Source organism: Theobroma umbraticum, unplaced genomic scaffold, assembly GCF_002168275.2.
Source record: "Theobroma umbraticum cultivar Fairchild unplaced genomic scaffold, ASM216827v3 scaffold_44.0, whole genome shotgun sequence".
NCBI classification, from domain to species: domain Eukaryota; kingdom Viridiplantae; phylum Streptophyta; class Magnoliopsida; order Malvales; family Malvaceae; genus Theobroma; species Theobroma umbraticum.
This window is the reverse complement of record NW_018397255.1, coordinates 11371807-11389938: the sequence shown is the minus strand read 5'-3', so window position 1 is coordinate 11389938 and position 18132 is coordinate 11371807. Positions and strand designations below refer to the sequence as shown.

Below are 18132 nucleotides of genomic sequence, written 5' to 3'. Positions count from 1 at the left end.
GCTAACATCAGATTGATGTAAACTCACTGAACCCAATGTGTGTTTTTTGACAAATTTCTTCCTAAGTTACTATGCTAACTTGGATTGCACAAAGAAAACGCAGACGTTAAGTGAAGGCAAGCAATCGTGCTTCCAAATCAGCTTGTAAAAACAGTTAAATGAATCCTCAACCAACAACTTGGGATTTTATTCTGCCCGTTTGTCAAAAACCCATCAATCGACCTCAAAGCCTCAAACTCGTGAGTTTCTGTCTCAATGGATCACAAACTTTACTCAGACCAATTTTTTGTCTTTTGCTTGTCTTGCCTTGAAAGCATAAAAAGCTAGACCAAGTTGCATACTGACAAAACCCATCAATTTGTGCTAGAATCATTATCCTCACCATATCAAACAGTGTGTTGGCACACGTCAGAGAAACAGCCTCTTTAAATTCCACAAAAAATTGTCAATCAATCCATAGTGGAAGTTCTGTACCCGAGATTTGACTAATTGATTAATACCTTACTTAAAGAGCAGGCTCGAATTCCCTACCCAATTATAAATACCCATAGCGGAAGTTCTACTAACAAGTATAGCTATGGCTAATGCTACTACTCTTGGCTTTTACGAAGTCATAACTTTTTGCCTCTTCTTTAGCTTTGTGGTAGTAGTTACTCAGTCAGCTCCTGAGAACGCTCTGGTCACTCAGCTTCCTGGTTTTGCTGGCACTTTCCTTTCGAAGCACTATTCCGGGTATTCCCTGATTCGATATTTTCATCTTTTCTTAGTTCATTGCTTTTCTTCTAGTTTCCCATAACCTGGGAATTATTACTATTGCTGGTCAAACTCATGGGGAATTTTTTTTTTGAAGGATTATCCATGAATTTGGTAAATTATTGCTAAATACTAAGTTTGGTTGGTTTATTTTGTTATGTGGATTTTTCTTTATTGCTTGAAGGTATGTGAATATTGATCAAAGTCATGGAAAGAATCTGTTTTACTATTTTGTGGAATCTGAAAGGAAGCCATCGGAGGATCCAGTGGTTCTTTGGCTCAATGGTGGACCTGGATGCTCTAGCTTTGACGGTTTTGTTTATGAGCATGGTATACACTATATACCATCAATCGATAAAAGATGTTTCATATTTTTAATCTGATATTGAGATATTTCTGTTTCACCTTAGTTGTTCCCAAGTAATCAGTTCATTTGGGTTTTTAGACTTTGGAAATATTTAATTGAACTCTAAGATTAATGCGCAATGGAAGGTGAAATGAAGTTCTGCAATTTATGGACTGGTATTCACTTAGATGGATCAGGAATGCCCTATTTTAAATCAGTTGTTCTGTTTTGCCCTTGGTGAAAATTAATGTGGGTCTATTTTGTGGCCAGTTGCATAATTTACTGAGGTTTCATGGATCCTCTTTTTCACTGTAGTGAATTAGAATAAGATAAATTCATGTTTCAGATAAAAAACAAAAAAGAAAAATTTGAATTTCAACAGATTGCATTTAATTTCCTTCAGAGTACTCCATTTTAGACGGCCAAGATGAATGCTGAAATGATTGCCTGTGGTGCCCTTTTCACCTCTAGTACAGCACCTTATTCTTTGTAGACGGAGAGTTCTGAGAAATTTTATCAATATATAGCACTTGCTTTTTATTGTTCATTCCAGGTCCTTTCAATTTTGAAGCAGCGAAGACAAGTGGAAGTTTGCCCCAACTGCATCTCAATCTTTATAGTTGGTCCAAGGTTGTAATTTTCTAGTTGTTTTTGATAGGGGAAAAAAGGAGATGTTTGATTTGTTTATACTCCTTGCCCCCATTGCGGTACAATTTCTTAGTTCACAATTTTTATTTCAGGTCTCCAACATTATATATTTAGATTCTCCTGTTGGGGTTGGGCTTTCTTATTCAAAGAATCAAAGTGATTATGTAACTGGTGACCTACAGACTGCCACTGACACGCATGCATTTCTTCTCAAGGTGAGAAGGGATAGAAATGTTATAACAAATTTAGCTCATTATTGCTTGAGTGCTTTATTTGCTGAGATACTTAAGTCTAAAGTAACTGCTGTGCAACAGTGGTTTCAGCTATATCCCGAGTTCCTCTCAAACCCCTTTTTTATTGCTGGAGAGTCATATGCTGGAGTATATGTGCCTACTCTTTCTTATGAAGTGGTGAAAGGTATATCCTCTTAGTTTAGATTTTATTCATTTTAAGGATAAATCTAAAGTGCAGATATGAATCTTTCAGGAATTGATGCTGGTGCAAAGCCTGTTATCAATTTCAAGGTATGACTATATCTGGAAACTATTTTGGTTAAAGTTTAAACTCATGCCTGCTAGCCACAATCTGAAGTCATCATAAACAGGGATATTTGGTGGGAAATGGAGTTACAGATGATGAATTTGATGGCGATGCTCTTGTTCCATTTGCACATGGGATGGGCCTGATTTCAGATGACTTATATGAGGTGCGTGGAGCAGCCCCAAAAATGATATTTCATATTTTTATGCCAGTTCCTTTTGCCTTAATAACACTAGATTCTCCATGAAATGACTCCTTATGCAAGATGTCAGTAGTAGGTGTAATTACTTGGTCTAAAAATTTGCTGCAGTGCTTTTCAAAAAAAAAAAAAAATTGCTGCGGTAATAATATTTGGACTTTCTGTTCTACTTTTGACCCGAATCTGTGTTTTCAAATAGTGGGTTTTCTTATTTGTTTGTGGTAGGTCAAGCACATTATCTTTTGCATTTCAAAACCCTGCATGCCATATGGTTTACCTCTTTGAACAAGTTGAAATTTGTAGATGCCCAATTATATAGGAAAATTACATCTGGGATGTTCAAGCGTAGAAGAGCTTAGGGGCATTCCCACCTGGGTGTTCCAAGTATGGAAGTGCCTAAGGGTATTTCAAGTTGGAAGCGCCTAAGGTGTTCTAAACGCAGAAGCGTCCAGGGATGTTCCAAGCGTGGAAGCACTCAGGGCTATTCCAAGTATGGAAGCGCCCAGGGGCGTTCCAAGTGCAGAAATACCCATGGGTTTTTCAAAAGTAGAAACGCCAAGGGCTTTTCTAAGTACAGAAGCACTAAGGGTGTTTTAAGCGCAGAAGTGCTGATGGTGTTTCAAGCGCAGAAGAGCTCAGAGGCATTAAAAGCATGGAAGCACCAAGGGTGTTCCAAGCACAGAAGCGCCCAAGGGTGTTCCACGCACAGAAGCGCCCAAAGGTGTTCCAAGCGCAGAAGCGCCCAAAGGTGTTCCAAGCGCAGAAGCGCCTTGGGACGTTCCAAGCGCAGAAGAACCCAAAGAGCGTTACAAGCATAAAAACACTTAGGATCAAGCATGGAACAACTATTTGTATGAGGAAGTGAAAGTAACTCAGAACAAGTGGCATGGTTCATGAGTTACCTGCACATTTGAGAAGTTCTAAAGAGTTTGGCTTGGTGACTCAGATATGAAAATAGTTAAGAGGACTTCCTCTTAACCTTTCCTTGAAGGATATGTGCTTTACCTCTTTTTCTTTCCTTATTTCTTAAAAATATACGTGACGCACTATCAAATGCCACTATTCCATTTACTCAAAACTTATGCCCCTTACCCAATTACATGATCATTTTTTTAATATCCTGTAAACCGTTCTTTAACTGTTCTTCTATAACAAGCACGTTCTCCCATGAGTAAACATGCTCTCCTAGCAACTCCTAAGAAAGTATTCCTGTTCAGTATAAATATGAAAGCCTTGGAGATTGGAGTGTGGAGGGAGAAATTATTAGAAACTCAACAGAGATTATACTAAAAAGCTCTCTCAAGACTCCTCCACACAGTCTTTCTATTCAGTCTTTTTTCATTTGCTGTTGTCTGCCACTCTTTCTACCTTTTCTCATCCCTCACCACTTGCCACCCAAAGCATTTACGCTTCAAAGACTGCTCCAGTCTTCCTCTCTACTGCCTCTAGCACCACTTATTGCAACACGTCCTCCCTCCCTAACCAAAAGAAGCCTCTACAAAATTTAAGCGTTTGGCAGTTGTTGCTAATACTTTTTGTTAGGAATGGCTGTCATACTAACATAATTGGCAGGTTTTAATGTGATGAGTTGGGACTAAGCAATTGTAGTGCACCTAGAAACCTAAGTTTTGGTACCTTATATGATCAAAAAAAAAAAAAAATTCACATCAACCAAAAATCTTGAATTTATACATACGTTTTTCTTTTGATTTTTGGATTTTTCTTGGAAAGTTTCTGGGTTGTTATTAGAAGCTGTTAGATTCAAACTTGTTGCATCTGCCAGAGTGAAAACAGGCCATAGTTTCTCATTTTCAGAAACATAGTTCTGATAGTTCAAGCTACATATTGCAGGAGGTTAAAAATGAGTGCCGGGATAATTTCTATAGCCCACTCAGTGACACTTGTGAAAGCAAACTACAAAAAGTTGATGAGGTAATTTGACTGCTTAATTGCTCGTTTACAGTGATTTAAGGGAAAGTTCAGATAATTTGAAATTGCATTTTCTTTGATTTGCTTCTAAACTTTTGATTAATTGCAGGACATAAGAGGTTTAAACGTGTATAACATTCTTGAACCCTGTTATCATGAGCCAGAAACACCTGAGACTGCAGATGTTAAGATTAGACTACCTTCCAGCTTCAGGAAGTTAGGTGAGACTGACAGGCCACTTGCTGTAAGGAAGAGGATGTTTGGTCGTGCCTGGCCTCTTAGAGCTCCTGTAAGAGATGGAATTGTTCCAACATGGCCACAACTCCTCAATAGCCAAAGTATTCCATGCACTGTAAGTTTAACTTATTCTGAACTATTATAAACTGCCAAAAGATTTCTAATGTGAAAACTGCTTTTTATGTATCTTGTATCACATTTTTTTAATAAATACATTCATGGGCTCCTTTTTTGTTCCTGTCAACTGCAAATTTGATGCTATTCAGTGGGCATCCCAGCAAAATAGTGCAGTACTGACATGGCCCTTGATGTTGGTAGATTAAAATAGGTCTTGACTCACAACTCTCATAATTGCAAATGAAGTGCAAACTGTGTAAGCATTGGACAAAAAGCTTAGTCTCCTTCCGATAGTTGCTTTTGCATTTGAAAGGGAAAGCAAAATATGTGTTTGGATGTAAAAACAAGTTTTTGTGGAAGTAAAAAGAAAATGGAAAAGAGCAAAGTAGCAAAAATAACAACCAAAAGGAGGCTTATATATGTTCAATATTCGTATTATATAAAGCATTGCACCTCTTAAGGTTGGAACTCTTTCCTCACAAATAAAGATGGAGTGAATAGGCCAGGTCATGCTTGATTGTTTGATAATTAAACTTATACTTTGCTATCAGTATCCCCTTATGCAGTCCATTCTTGTCATTGGATCTAAGAGAAACAAAGGGAAAAGTGAACAATTGGAAGCAAGTCTTTGCTCTTAAGAAGTTTTTTTGGTTAATATCATTTGATGGACTTCCTGTGCTCTTTTGTCAATTTCTTTTTTAAGAGATTCCTTGTGTGCATCTGACTCGTTTAACTGATATGGCGGTCTTATTTATCTGTGATTTGTCTCAAACCATCTTATTGAAAGGATTGTTAAGTTGCATACTCAAAATATTATATGAATTGTGTAGGATGATGAAATAGCAACAAAATGGCTGAATGATGCAGCAGTTAGGAAAGCAATTCATGCTGAAGAGGTAAGCGCTCTCAAAGTCATTATCTCTCCAAGTTTTCAAAAGCAGTAATTTTATGATCCTGTGATGCAATAGGAGACTGTGATCGGTACATGGCAGTTATGTACCGACAATATCTTATATGATCATGATGCTGGTAGCATGATCAAGTATCACAAGAATCTAACTTCTGCGGGATATCGGGCACTCATATTCAGGTAAATCTCCAATTAATGTTGTGTAATATTTCAGTTCCTTTCAGAAATTTTTTTGTCATTTTGTTTTCCCCCTCATTTCTTTCTTTTTTCATTATGGACCTGAAAAAACATAACCAAGGACTCTTTGGGGGATATTGGTGCTAGGCATGGCATGATTCACAAGTCTTATTTCCTTTTTCTTTATTTCAGTTACTAGACAAATGGCAATATCTATATATATATATATATAGTAGGTTACCTTAAAGAATGATTCAGTCTTAGGATGTCAAGATTGTAATTTGTTGGCTAAAATACCAAATATACCCCTGAATAATCTCAGAATTTTCAAAAAAGTTCTTATCCTTTTATTGTACCCACATAAGCCCTTAGGCTATGATTTTTACCTATATAACCTCTTATGTTGACAAAAAGATGTCCTATGACACGTGAGTTTAACAAGTATTAAGCTGGTGGCCAATTGTAATCCTTCACAATGGTGGTAGATGACGTGCCCTTTTAACATGGTGAAATTGGATTGGAATAACCACCTCTTGGGTGGAAAGTTTTTTGTCACTCAACTAATTTTTGTCACATGAAAAAGCACATTAGCGCCATGTGTGCGGAAAATGCTAGTTGGCCAGTGGTCAGATGATGCAAGTCGCATCTGATGTTCAACGTAAGAGCTTATGTGGTACAAATCATAGAATAGAAATTTATTTAGATACAATAAAAAAATAGAAGCTTATTTAGGAAAAACTGAAAAAGTTCAGGGCTTATTTATATATAGCCTAGTTTGTTGTTATGACTTTGAACTTACTGTTCAGAACAAGCTATGGCAGTGCTTTCGGTTTTACCATGCCTCTTCAGAAAATCTCTAGTGTTAATTTCCTCATTTGTCTAGCAAATTAGACGTGTTACATGCTATATTTCACTGTTTCAACCGCTAGTTAGATTATTTTACTTTTTCCATTTTTGTAGAACTTACCTTGTAGTGGACTTTGAATTATTGCTAAATTTTGATATTAAAAAAAAGGAATTAGTTGAAAAAGAATCAATGATGTAGAACAAGTAAGGGAAAGAGATAGAAAACTCAAATTTAGAGGGAAAATCAGAACTAGACAGAAGGAAATAGGGAGGAACTGAGGAAATCGGGGGAAAAGCAGACAATCAGAGGAGGAAGCCAAAAGAATCAATAAAGGGGGAAAATCTCAAGAACCAATATCTCAAAATTTCAATGTTCGATAGTCAAAATCTCATCAAAACTAAAGTAACATAGGTATTTGTACCTAAACCCCTAACTTTAAGAAAATGCAAAATACCAAATATAACCCTAAAACCTTGTTCCTTGTAAAAGAAGTAAAAATAACCTAAATATTCTGAAATATCCTCAATATATAAAAAAGTTACTATTAAACCCATAAAATAAAAAATAAATTCCTATCTAATGTGATCTCTCGACCAGGATAATTGCATCCTCCATCAATAAATTTGTAATACTAGATAATTTGACATAAATTTGAGTGCAAATCAAGTACTGTCTTTGATAAAATATTTGTGGCTTTTGGATGTTGGTTGGCGTATTTGGAGGAATACACTGTGAGAGAAAATGTTAAAGAGGTTGATGGCTCTGGATGCTGTATGATGTTGCCGCAAAATAATTTAAAACTCTCTGTGTAGAGTCTTAACCATAAGTCATGAAATGGGGTTTCAAGCTGGAAATCCCCACCTTAGTGTCATAAATTGTTTAGTTTCTACATATAACCTAGATGGAAGCACAGGAATTTGGCCCCTCCTCTGGAAGACCTGTGCATTGTAAATTTTTCTGAATTTACATTGGGGGATCAAATTTATGATGTTTAAACTCTCATTGCAGCTACTTGCTGGGAATTAAGGAAAACAAGTTAATACCATGAAAAATGCATGGTATACTTTATGTTAGCCATTAAATCTTCTTGATTTATGTTCTCTGATAAGTGGTATGTATTTAACTTTTCTGGCAGTGGGGATCATGATATGTGTGTTCCATTCACTGGGAGTCAAGCCTGGACTAGATCAATTGGATATGAGATAGTGGATGAATGGAGGCCATGGACTTCCCATGGACAAGTTGCTGGGTACTTTTAGTCCCTTTCTTAAGTATTTTATTGTTAAGGAGAATCTCATTCTGAATATATTACTACTAGATTTCCAAATAAGATGAAACGATTTTCTATCCCATAGTAATGGCCTTCATGTTGTGTTTGCAGGTATTTACAAGGTTATGAGAACAACCTGACCTTTTTAACCATAAAGGTATCACATTGCAGATATTTATTTGCTAATATAATGAATGTAGCATGATATAATTGGAACAAATATCTCAGGCTGCCAGTGTTGATTAATTTATTTATTGATTCTGATTGAACCTATTTGTTTGGGTGGGTACAGGGAGCTGGGCATACTGTCCCAGAATATAAACCTCGAGAGGCATTGGATTTTTACAGCAGATTCCTGGCAGGGAAACCTATATGAAAGGCATTTTATGAGCTTGACCTTTGTTTGTGTCTCTTCTTCTTGACATGAAAAGGAGGAATACAAATGGCTTATACACGAGTACAGAAATGAAATAATTTAAGGGGAGATATCAAAGCAATTTGTGTTGTATGAGTTTGTAATATTTATATTATTGGATCTTTATTTGGTGATGATAATCATAGCCTTCTTTTCTTCTCTTTTCTCCTCACTTATGATATATTATAAGGAAATTAGTAAACTAATTAAACAAGACAGGATGTTTCTTTAGATTTATGTATGACAATTAAATTAAAGACATAACAACCAAAATGATAGCTTATTACTAATTTTTCAGATTTCACTAATGTGCATGTTTTAATAACACTTAAATATTAAAAATAAACTTTCCCTTCTATTTTGTTTATCCTTTATTAATTTTTTAGGTCAAATAAATTTAATTTTGACAATTATTTTTAATAAAATTATAATTTTTGAATTTCAAACCTTTTAAAATATATATTTTTGAGATTTTACTTATATATAATATTTTCAAAAAAATGACGATCAAAATTAAATTCATTTGGCTATGGAACAAATAAAGTGATACCGAGAACCGATAATTAGGGCTACCTGCCTAAGTTAAAATGTACGGGCCAAGTCGCGGGTTCCCGACCCAACAGAAATCCTCTTCACCACACCCAAACTAAAAACCCTCCAAAACCCAGCGGAATCGAAGCAAAAGAAATGGCGGCTTTGATACCAAGGCGTCTCATTTGCACCAAAATATCCCGGAATAGTCATCAGCATCAGCTCCGATGGAGCGTAAGGCAGGTTACGAAATCCAACTTCAACGACTCCCTCCACGACTTCCACTCCCACCTCTCCTCTTCCGACTTCGTCGCCGTTTCCCTCCAGAACACCGGCTCTTTCTCCGCCGCTTGGCACCGTCTCTCCTCCTTTGACTGCCCGGAAACCGCCTACCTCAAGGCCCAACGAGCCGCCGACCGCTTCCAGCTCCTCCAGTTCGCTGTCTGCCCCTTCACTATCTCTGGCTCCAAAGTCACTGCCCACCCGTGAGTTCTCGACTTTTTTATAATAACAACAACAACAACAACAATAATAATAATAATAATAATAATAATAATAATAATAATACATTTCTTTTCAAAAAAATTTTAGTTTTAAGTTGCAGTAAGTAAATTTTTGTTAAAATTTGAAAGATTTCAGCTATATAAAATTATTTCATTATTATTTTGTAAAATTAAAGCAAATTTAGAAGGTGAAAAGGAAAAAAGAATCATTAATATATTTGGAAAATTAGAAGTTAATTTATTTATGGGAAATTTCAGGATTACATGTATGAAATTTTAGGTCCAAAATGTTAATTAACTTTTACTTTTAAAAATTAATTTCTAGTTTTCTTTTTTTCTTCTTAGGTCCTAATGTATTTTTTATTGTCATTGCAGTTATAACTTCCACTTGTTCCCTAGGGATGAATTAAACATTGGGATGCCCTCTTACAGTTTTTCATGTCAAACTTCATATTTGACAGCTATGGCTCAACAAGGTTTCGATTTTAACGCCTGCATATATGATGGTAAAAATCCTATTCTCTTTCACTTCTCTTATTGTTCTGATATTGTAAGCATGATGCCAAGTGACACACTCAGTGAAGAACTTTAGTATTGCGTGAGTTATGACATCATTTTGAAGGAATCATAATTGGGATCTATGTTCACCCTGGAATTGTTAACTAAGCTATAAGAGCTTTTCCCTTTTTGACAGGTATATCATACTTATCCAGAGCACAAGAGTTGGTAGCAAAAGTTCGAATGGGCAATCCGATTGCTATACATCATGTTATGAAACCTTCTTCTACCTCACCTAGCGTTGCTGATACGATTTTCGTAGAAAGGGTTAAATCACGCATTAAGCATTGGAAAAAAGCATGCGCAGATTCCTCAAGCAGAAAGACTGATGGTGAAAGATGCAGTATCAGATTTTTGGTTAACTTAGCATCTTTCATTTCCTATTTTTGACTGTGTTGAGTTCTTTTTGGCAGAGGCTCTTGTAAAATCGCTGAGAAAACTTGTCTTAGGGGGTGAACAGTATGGATCTAGACCATGCATGACAATAGATGTTTGCAGTGAACGTCAAGTTCAGCTTGTGTTAGAGGTAGACTCACCTGATAAAGATTAAGATACTTAAACTGGGAGTGATGGAAAAGTATACCTCATGTGACGCTGTTATAGGAAATGGGCAATTTCTTGGGCTTTTTTTTATTGTGATAATATCTTGAAATTTGTTTATTGGTTACAGATGTTAGGAGAGTTCTCTGATGACCTTGTTGCTTTGAAAATCCCAACAAAGGGTGGAGGAACCCAGGCAGTTCGTGTTGTTTTGACAAGTTCAATGGAAGACAAGAGTCTTTTTGAGGTAGCAAATAAATCTCAATCCTTGATCGCGATGAATGATTTGGGTCTTTCTAATCTCTGTCAATGGGGTCTTGATTAACAGAGGGAGCTTCAGAATGTTGAAGAGGAACAAAACAAGAAAATAAGAGGCTTTCGAGAGGTGATCGATTTGATATCTGCTTCGCAGAAACCTGTTGTCTCCCACAATTCCCTTAATGGTGTATCTTTATAGAGAAAGTTTCTAGTAATTTTAGACTATGTTATAGCTGGCTTATGTTTTCGATTAATGGTAGACCTAAACAGTAACTTGCTCCTGCAGATTTCTCAGTTATTCATTCAAAATTCATAGGTCCACTTCCTGTCAACATGGATGAGTTCCTTTGCTCTTTGCGATTAGTTTTCCCCCATGTATTTGATGTTAACCATCTGATGAAGGAAATTGGTCCTTTAGAAAATGTGACCAATGTACCTGCAGCCATATCTTACCTCAAGAATCGGTTCTTTGCACCCATTGACATGGAAATTTCTCATGGAGGTTAGTGTGTCTCTCTAGTTCTATTATGCAGCTGATTTTCATCAATTTCTTTTTTCATTGTTTAATCAATTTCTGCACATTACTTTGTGGTTTTCCAGCTTTGTTAAATGAAGGCAAGATTCATGGGCAAACTGTTTTGAGAATATGTCATTTGTTCGCAAAACTGTGCTCTTTACTGAGAATCACTCCTGGTGCTATCCAGTCTAGTGATGACAATATAACTTCTCTCCTTGATGGATATGCAAATCCCTTCAAATCATGTTCTGGAAGTTCTCAAGAATCAGTTGATGGGGGTATCAGAATTTGGACAAAGGGCCCGAGGAAAGTAGGCTGTAAGCATTTAGTTTTCTTGTGGGGATTTAGGGATAGCTTATCTGCTGGAATGCTTAAGAGCTTGCTCCAAGGGTCGCATGATGTTTTCTCTGAAGAATTTGATGTCTGTTTGGTTGATAAGAGCTGTGCCATTGTGGTTTTCTTGCAACCTAATTTATCTCAAGCTTTTCTGGATATAATGAGTAGCGAAGGAATCAGTGGATCATTAAGGGAATTGGTTTCAGAAGGCCTAAGGGCAGCAGGTTATGAGACTTACAAGAGGGCATGTAGTTTGGGTTATTGGGAGGCAGATTTAGCAAGTTCCTTAGACAAAGCCTCTGCAACTCCTGATTGTTTTTCTCAAAGTGGTTCTGAAACAAATCCATCAGAGGTTTACTGGTGCAATGACTTGATGATTAACTTGGGCGACCTGTGAGGTATAAAAGTTTCCACTTCTCAGGTATTTGCTTCAACTGAGTAGGAGGCTTGGAGTTGATACTAATTTGAGACTAATCTGATACCAACCTCTGAAGTCCAGATCATTGATTGCATTCCTGATAGGCTCGAACATTTTAAGAAGTCAGAAATTTTGCTTATAGGTTAATTGCCTAAGTTGCAACGGTATATTTGAAAGTTATGGTGGACCATATTTAAGCCAGGTCGAACAATATTTGATTGCATTTTGCAAGTGTTTTCCTTGTATTGCTGCTAATACTATGCTAACATTTTTACACCTAGACTTGAATATTTTATTATTTGTCATGTTTTGACAACTAGGCTATGTTTCTTAGGGAGGAAGGAAAAGAGTAAAGGAAGGAGAATTTTTCCCAAAGGTACGGTTTTGGAGGAGGGACCCAGTTTTTCGAGCTTTGGCCTGAACACCCATTTAATAAAGGTTTCGCAATTCTCCATTTTAGCATTATTTATCCTTAATTTTTCAAAGTTGTTAATCTTTTAAAAGAAAACCAAGAGTTTTCCTGTTGCAGAGAGAAGAACTTCAACAAATAACTACTACCACTATATTATTTTCCCCAAGTCCAGTCAAGCTGACAATTTCGGCCATTTCAATGAAAACCAAAAATAAAGAACTATGTTTAAAAAAAGATTAGAAATAAATATGATTATGATGAAGGCCAATTGAGTTTATGCTTATTGAAACTGGTCAATTCACAATTCACTATATAGATATGCTATTAGGGATTCCCCTTCCACAAATATCCTCCTTCTCCTCGGAGGGACCCTTGGTTTTGGATGTATCAGGATACAGAAGCTTGTAGGGAATCTTGGCATAACCCCACCTGTTGGACAGGTTATATCTTTTATTCCTTTCCAGTATATTTCCCTCTATTTTTCTAAGTCGTTCTCTGAACTCTTCAAACTTTTCGTTTACCTCTTCATTCTCTTTCCTCATCTGGTCCGGTGGCCTTTGGTCCAAGCATGAATCATCAGATGTACGGCGTGAGAGGTAGTCATGTTTATTCTCTTTCCACATGTTGTCCGGTGGCCTTTGGCCCAAGAATTCCTCATCAGATGTATGGCGTGAGAGAAGGTCCATTACTGCTATAACAAATTCCATTTCAAACTTTTCAGGCAACATCTTGACAAAAAACTTCTCAGGATCCTGCAGCATGTCGTCATATTCTTGTGTACCTTCTTTTGGAATGAACTTCCTCAATAGCATGGGGCGATTGGGAGGCCAACCGGCATATGCATATTGCCCAAAGTTCACCGCAGCATGCATGCCTGAAGTAATCCATATCAGAGTTGTTAGAGCCCTTACCAGGTTATCAAGAGTTGTAAGATCATACCACCCTTTCTCTTGATCAACATGGCCCACACTTCTAATCTCCTCCCACCAATCTCTGATTTCCTCATCATTCCTGACAGAACGATCGCTTTTATAGAAAATTTGGCAGTATGCTCTCACCCATGTCTCAATGGCATCCCATATCTCAATTCCATCCTTAGCATAGGGATAGTCTTCTAAAAGGAGCTTCACCCCAGCGGGAAATGTCACCTTTTCATCCGGAGTTGCTGGATTCTCGTCCAATTCTACCACATTCTGGTCTGTTTCTGCCACACCCTCGTCTCTCTCTACCACGTTCTCGTCTGTTTCTGCCACACCCTCGTCTAAATCTGCCACATTCTGGTCTGTTTCTGCCACACCCTCGTGTCTCTCTGCCACATTCTCGTCTATTTCTGCCACACCCTCATCTCTCTCTGCCACATTCTCGGTTTTCTTTGCCAGATCCTCCTCACCTGTATTCTCTGCTGGCTTCTCCTTTATTTCGAAGACCTTTTCTTTTGCTTTTTCTGCCATACCTCTGAAATATTACAATATTGTCATCATTAAATCAAGTTAAATAATGAGTTTTATGACATTCCACATTGATCAATGCAACTTCTAAACGCCCGTGGCCAAAAAAAAGAAATCATTTGTTCTGGTAAATTCTATATTTGGTCAAATCATTGCTTGCAACTTAAATCTATAGCGTTTGCTAACAATGGTTAATTGATAGTAATTCGATCACCATGCATATGGATCCTCTTATACTAACCGAATGAAGCAATAGAATTTTTGATTCATGTATTACCTTTTCTCAAGATCTTTTGGAAGGGCTTGCTCATCAAATCTCCATTGTTTATAGACGTGAGAGGACAATCGCATGGAAAATTCACCTGTAAAGAGTGTTCTCTCTAGAATTCCTCCTGCATTCAGGAAGATGCCTCGAGCCAATGCATTTATATGCAAGGTGTCTTTGAAATGAGGATCCAATAGCCAATGAATTGGATGCATCACGCTCAACTGTCTTCTAGTGGCAATAATGAATGGTTCAATTACTGCATGAGTATGCAACCTTGATCGAAAAAGGTACAACAAATAAATATAACATTAGGCTTCAGTATACATACATATATATATAGCCACAGTAATATTTTATTCAATACCGCAACTAATAGGAACCCATTTAGATTTTAATTAATTAAGCACCATTATACAAACTACATATCATAAGTTGTTGAAGAGATGATTGGCAATTAAGTATAAGTGACTGTAATATTGAGTCACAGTACTCTTTAAGTAAATGTACATTGAAAATTTAAGTTATGGAGAAAATTTTCAATATGTAAAATGTACATCACACTAAGAAAAGTGTGCTTTAGTGAGGGTTACCATCCACACTAAAAGTCTCTTTTCTTCTAGTGTCAATGGTAGGCAGATGAGCCGATAGTATACAACTAAAGACCTTATTTTGCATTGAAGTTAATGTGGACAAATGCTGAGCCTTCAATATGTGCTGAACCACAGAGGATTAATAACATTGCAAGTATTCATAACTTTTACGCTTAAGAAATACTAGTAATTTAATTGATCCAAAGTAAAATTTTCGGTCCACTAGGAGCTTCCTTGATTAGAGAAGAAATTAATTTAAACATAGGGAAATGCAATAAACTAATTGTAATGACTCACCAATGGCTAACTAATTGGTGGTGAGCTGCGTCATTGGCTGCAACGTGAGCTTTTGCAAGGTCCCATCGATCATCATTTCGACCAAGGACCATGTTGCTATCAGGCAAGCGAAGCTCTATTGCTATTGGTGTTAATTTGTCATTCCACCTTGAGAGTAGTATTGTTCGAGTTGCATAGGCACAAACACCCTTTGCATTTATCATGCTTAGAAATGGCAGGAGGTAGTCATCGTGTTCCAAGATGAATAATTCGTCATCTTCTTCCTTTTCCTGCCGTGTACTAGTATTTAGGAATTTAATTAAAAAGGAAAACTAGCTAGATTATAAGGAAAAATGGCAATCTTATCTCTACAATCCGCATCAAGCAGTATATGTTTCTATCTTGGTGATATGACTTTGTTTCTTTGTAAATCAAAAGGACTTTATTGATTGTACACTTTCTTGAAAAAACTTGTTCTCTGTTTACCTCTTGAATAAGTTTCAGGCTCTCCGGAAGCGAATCTTCTCGAGGTGAGAATTCCTGCAAGGTTTTTTAAAGTAGGGGATGACAATCTATTCCAGGGCTAAAATATTAGCAATGTATATTTATAGATGGAATCTGGTCTTGGGGAAGAGAGACCTTTAACGACCGGATTCGTACTGGATTTGTTCCTGCAAGCATTTGGCGTCCAAACTCATCGTCATCAAAGCAATCATACTGGTTTTCTGTCAACAAGAAGCAGCAGGACTAATATTAGTCCTAGATAGAATGTCCACCTGACTCCAACCTGGAGATGCTAGTTACAATATCAAATTTAATTGCTATACCTAATTACCTGCCATAATTGAAGGAGATTGTGAGTTGAGGACGTTTCTTTTGGTTGTAGCATCAACAACTTGGTTAAAGATTTCAGCTGGTACCAACTTTTTCAGCTTCTGCTTGACTCGCTTATCCATTTCTTTTACTTGTTTATCGGAGAAAATGGCGACTATGTCATCGATTGAGTCTAAACTTTGGGTATCTTGATGGGATGGTGGTTTTGGCTTCCTTAGAACGAAATCAACAATAGACTGAATCATACTAAAATCAGCTGTTGAAAATGCTGACTTGGGAACAAAGAAATGTAGGATTTTCTGAATGAGATTGGGACACTCTTGATACGACTGGGGTGGTTGGTCTGACTTGGGGGTAAGAAATCGCACAAGAGCATTGACGAAGTTGTCTCTGAGTTGTTCTTGTTTCTTCGGGCTCAAACGCTCATCAGGTGGAACAAAAGTTCGAAAGCATCCTACCGGCCGAGACTCGGTCATATGGTCTACATACAACAAATGCCAAATGTGAAGAAATTCCAAGAAATATAAATAAAATTGTGTCTTAAAACAGGATTGTATCTATATATACCATGCTGGGAAAGAGGGCGGCCTGTTCTTAACCTGCGTGGATATGGATACTCCTTCGAACCCCCCAAAATAGGCCTAGCATACTCTGGGCTATTGTCAGGATCCCCAAGATCATTGTAGCAATCATATTCATATATTCTATCCCATGGTTGCCTCTCATCTTTCAACCCTCGTCCTCTCAGTTTCTTAAGTTCTTTTTTTCTCAGTGCAACTAAACCGGGGGGTGTTCTGTCTGGAAGATACAACTGTGTGAAGAGGGAAATAATATTAGTGTTTGCTCAAGTTAATATCAGCATTGCCTACTTATTGGTTTTCTAAGAAATTTAATAGCAAAATACCAAAATGGAATAATTATATGTCAACATACTTGGTTTATGAAGAAAATCCGTTTAACTCCGGTCTTGTCAAGTGGGTACACCCAGGAAGCACAACGGAAAAAGAAGTCCTCCTCCTCGCCGTCAGGAACAGGACTGTTGTACTTGAAAGTGGCGGATTTGAGGAAGAATTCATGCCTGCCTCTGTTTTCTACAGCAAAAGCCCCTGGAGAGCCGAACCCGCGCACCACCTCAAAGTTCAGTTTGTATTGGATTATACTCGGTTTCCGGTTGATTTTCCACTTCTGTAGATGTGCCTTCTTACTTTCCAACCCGATCCTCGTGTCTATTACATCGCAATGCAGCACAGGATTACTAATTTTACTGTATGACATGTAAATTATCTCAATTTTTAAATAATAATATTTTTATTATTAAAACATTATTATTTTGATTTTCAAATAATTAAAAGATAATATATGTCTCACTTCGTATTTCAAATCACCATTTACTTTAATTATCTCCCGATGTTATAATAAAAAAAATTATAATACATAATTAACAATTGAGTGATTATAACAATAATATTTATAAATTTTACGGATGAAATTATTATTTTTTAACATTAAACGAGGAGAACAAAGATATCTTGAAAAGTTAATTGATAAAATTAAAACATAAACTGAACTTACGTGGATCGACCTTATCGCTGCTGTAAATCTGAATAGCAACGGATCGTTGAGTGGGAAGGAGACAAATCCTAGGGGAGTGATCAATCTCAAAAGTTCCCTCGATAATGTCGTTTTCAGGGTCAGGGCGATAGCAACATGTTCTCAGTCCACAGCAAGTAGTTTCTGCCATATTTAGATAATGCCTCCTTCAGTTCGCAGAAATGATGAAGGAGAAGGAGCGGAGACATTGCTTGCGCTTGGAGAAGCATATATGCTTTTAGCTGTGGCCTTTGAATCTAATGCTTTGCCTGCTCCTTGAGTTTTCTCCTTCGGCACTCTTAGACCTCAAATTCCCACCTCGTGTATTCTGCTTGCTTTCGTCCCTGCCTGTTGATGATGTCACTTAGTGTCCTCGTGAATCGATTTCTTTCCCACCAAAAAAGTTTAAATATTCATGAAAATTATGATGTATAATTTAATATTTAAACGACGTTTGGTATTTTATTGTAAAATAATTTTATAATTTTTGATATAATATGAAAAAGTAATAAATTACAAGTAATATGATTATTAAGAAGATTAGATTGTATTTGTTTAGTTTCAAAACACTTTACTAGAAATATAATTTAAATTTATAAAATTACCTTTATATATGAAAAATATAAAATTGAATAAACTTACATTCTTTTTAATATAAATTTTTA

General features: G+C 36.7%; 3 protein-coding genes across 3 annotated transcripts; 2 read left to right on the top strand and 1 right to left on the bottom strand.

Annotated features, from left to right (window-relative positions):
- The first annotated feature begins 244 nt into the window (after positions 1-244).
- SCPL21 (serine carboxypeptidase-like 21) lies at positions 245-8547 on the top strand. Its single transcript, XM_021445362.2, has 14 exons — positions 245-732; positions 938-1083; positions 1653-1729; positions 1840-1962; positions 2062-2164; positions 2234-2271; positions 2352-2453; positions 4338-4418; positions 4525-4767; positions 5600-5665; positions 5738-5859; positions 7839-7952; positions 8085-8130; positions 8266-8547. The coding sequence occupies exons 1-14, from the start codon at positions 578-580 to the stop codon at positions 8347-8349; spliced, it is 1500 nt and encodes a 499-aa protein (XP_021301037.1). The 5' UTR covers positions 245-577; the 3' UTR covers positions 8350-8547.
- A 428-nt stretch (positions 8548-8975) lies between these two features.
- Positions 8976-12432, top strand: LOC110408860 (Polynucleotidyl transferase, ribonuclease H-like superfamily protein). The gene is made up of 8 exons (XM_021417977.1): positions 8976-9404; positions 9798-9928; positions 10117-10311; positions 10394-10506; positions 10651-10767; positions 10849-10963; positions 11065-11280; positions 11379-12432. The coding sequence occupies exons 1-8, from the start codon at positions 9076-9078 to the stop codon at positions 12026-12028; spliced, it is 1866 nt and encodes a 621-aa protein (XP_021273652.1). The 5' UTR covers positions 8976-9075; the 3' UTR covers positions 12029-12432.
- A 213-nt stretch (positions 12433-12645) lies between these two features.
- Positions 12646-17736, bottom strand: LOC110408859 (linoleate 9S-lipoxygenase 5-like). The gene is made up of 9 exons (XM_021417975.2): positions 17450-17736; positions 16811-17103; positions 16445-16688; positions 15879-16358; positions 15683-15768; positions 15530-15583; positions 15065-15333; positions 14187-14450; positions 12646-13916 (listed from the first exon to the last, which is right to left on the bottom strand). The coding sequence occupies exons 1-9, from the start codon at positions 17616-17618 to the stop codon at positions 12770-12772; spliced, it is 3006 nt and encodes a 1001-aa protein (XP_021273650.1). The 5' UTR covers positions 17619-17736; the 3' UTR covers positions 12646-12769.
- Positions 17737-18132: the final 396 nt, after the last annotated feature.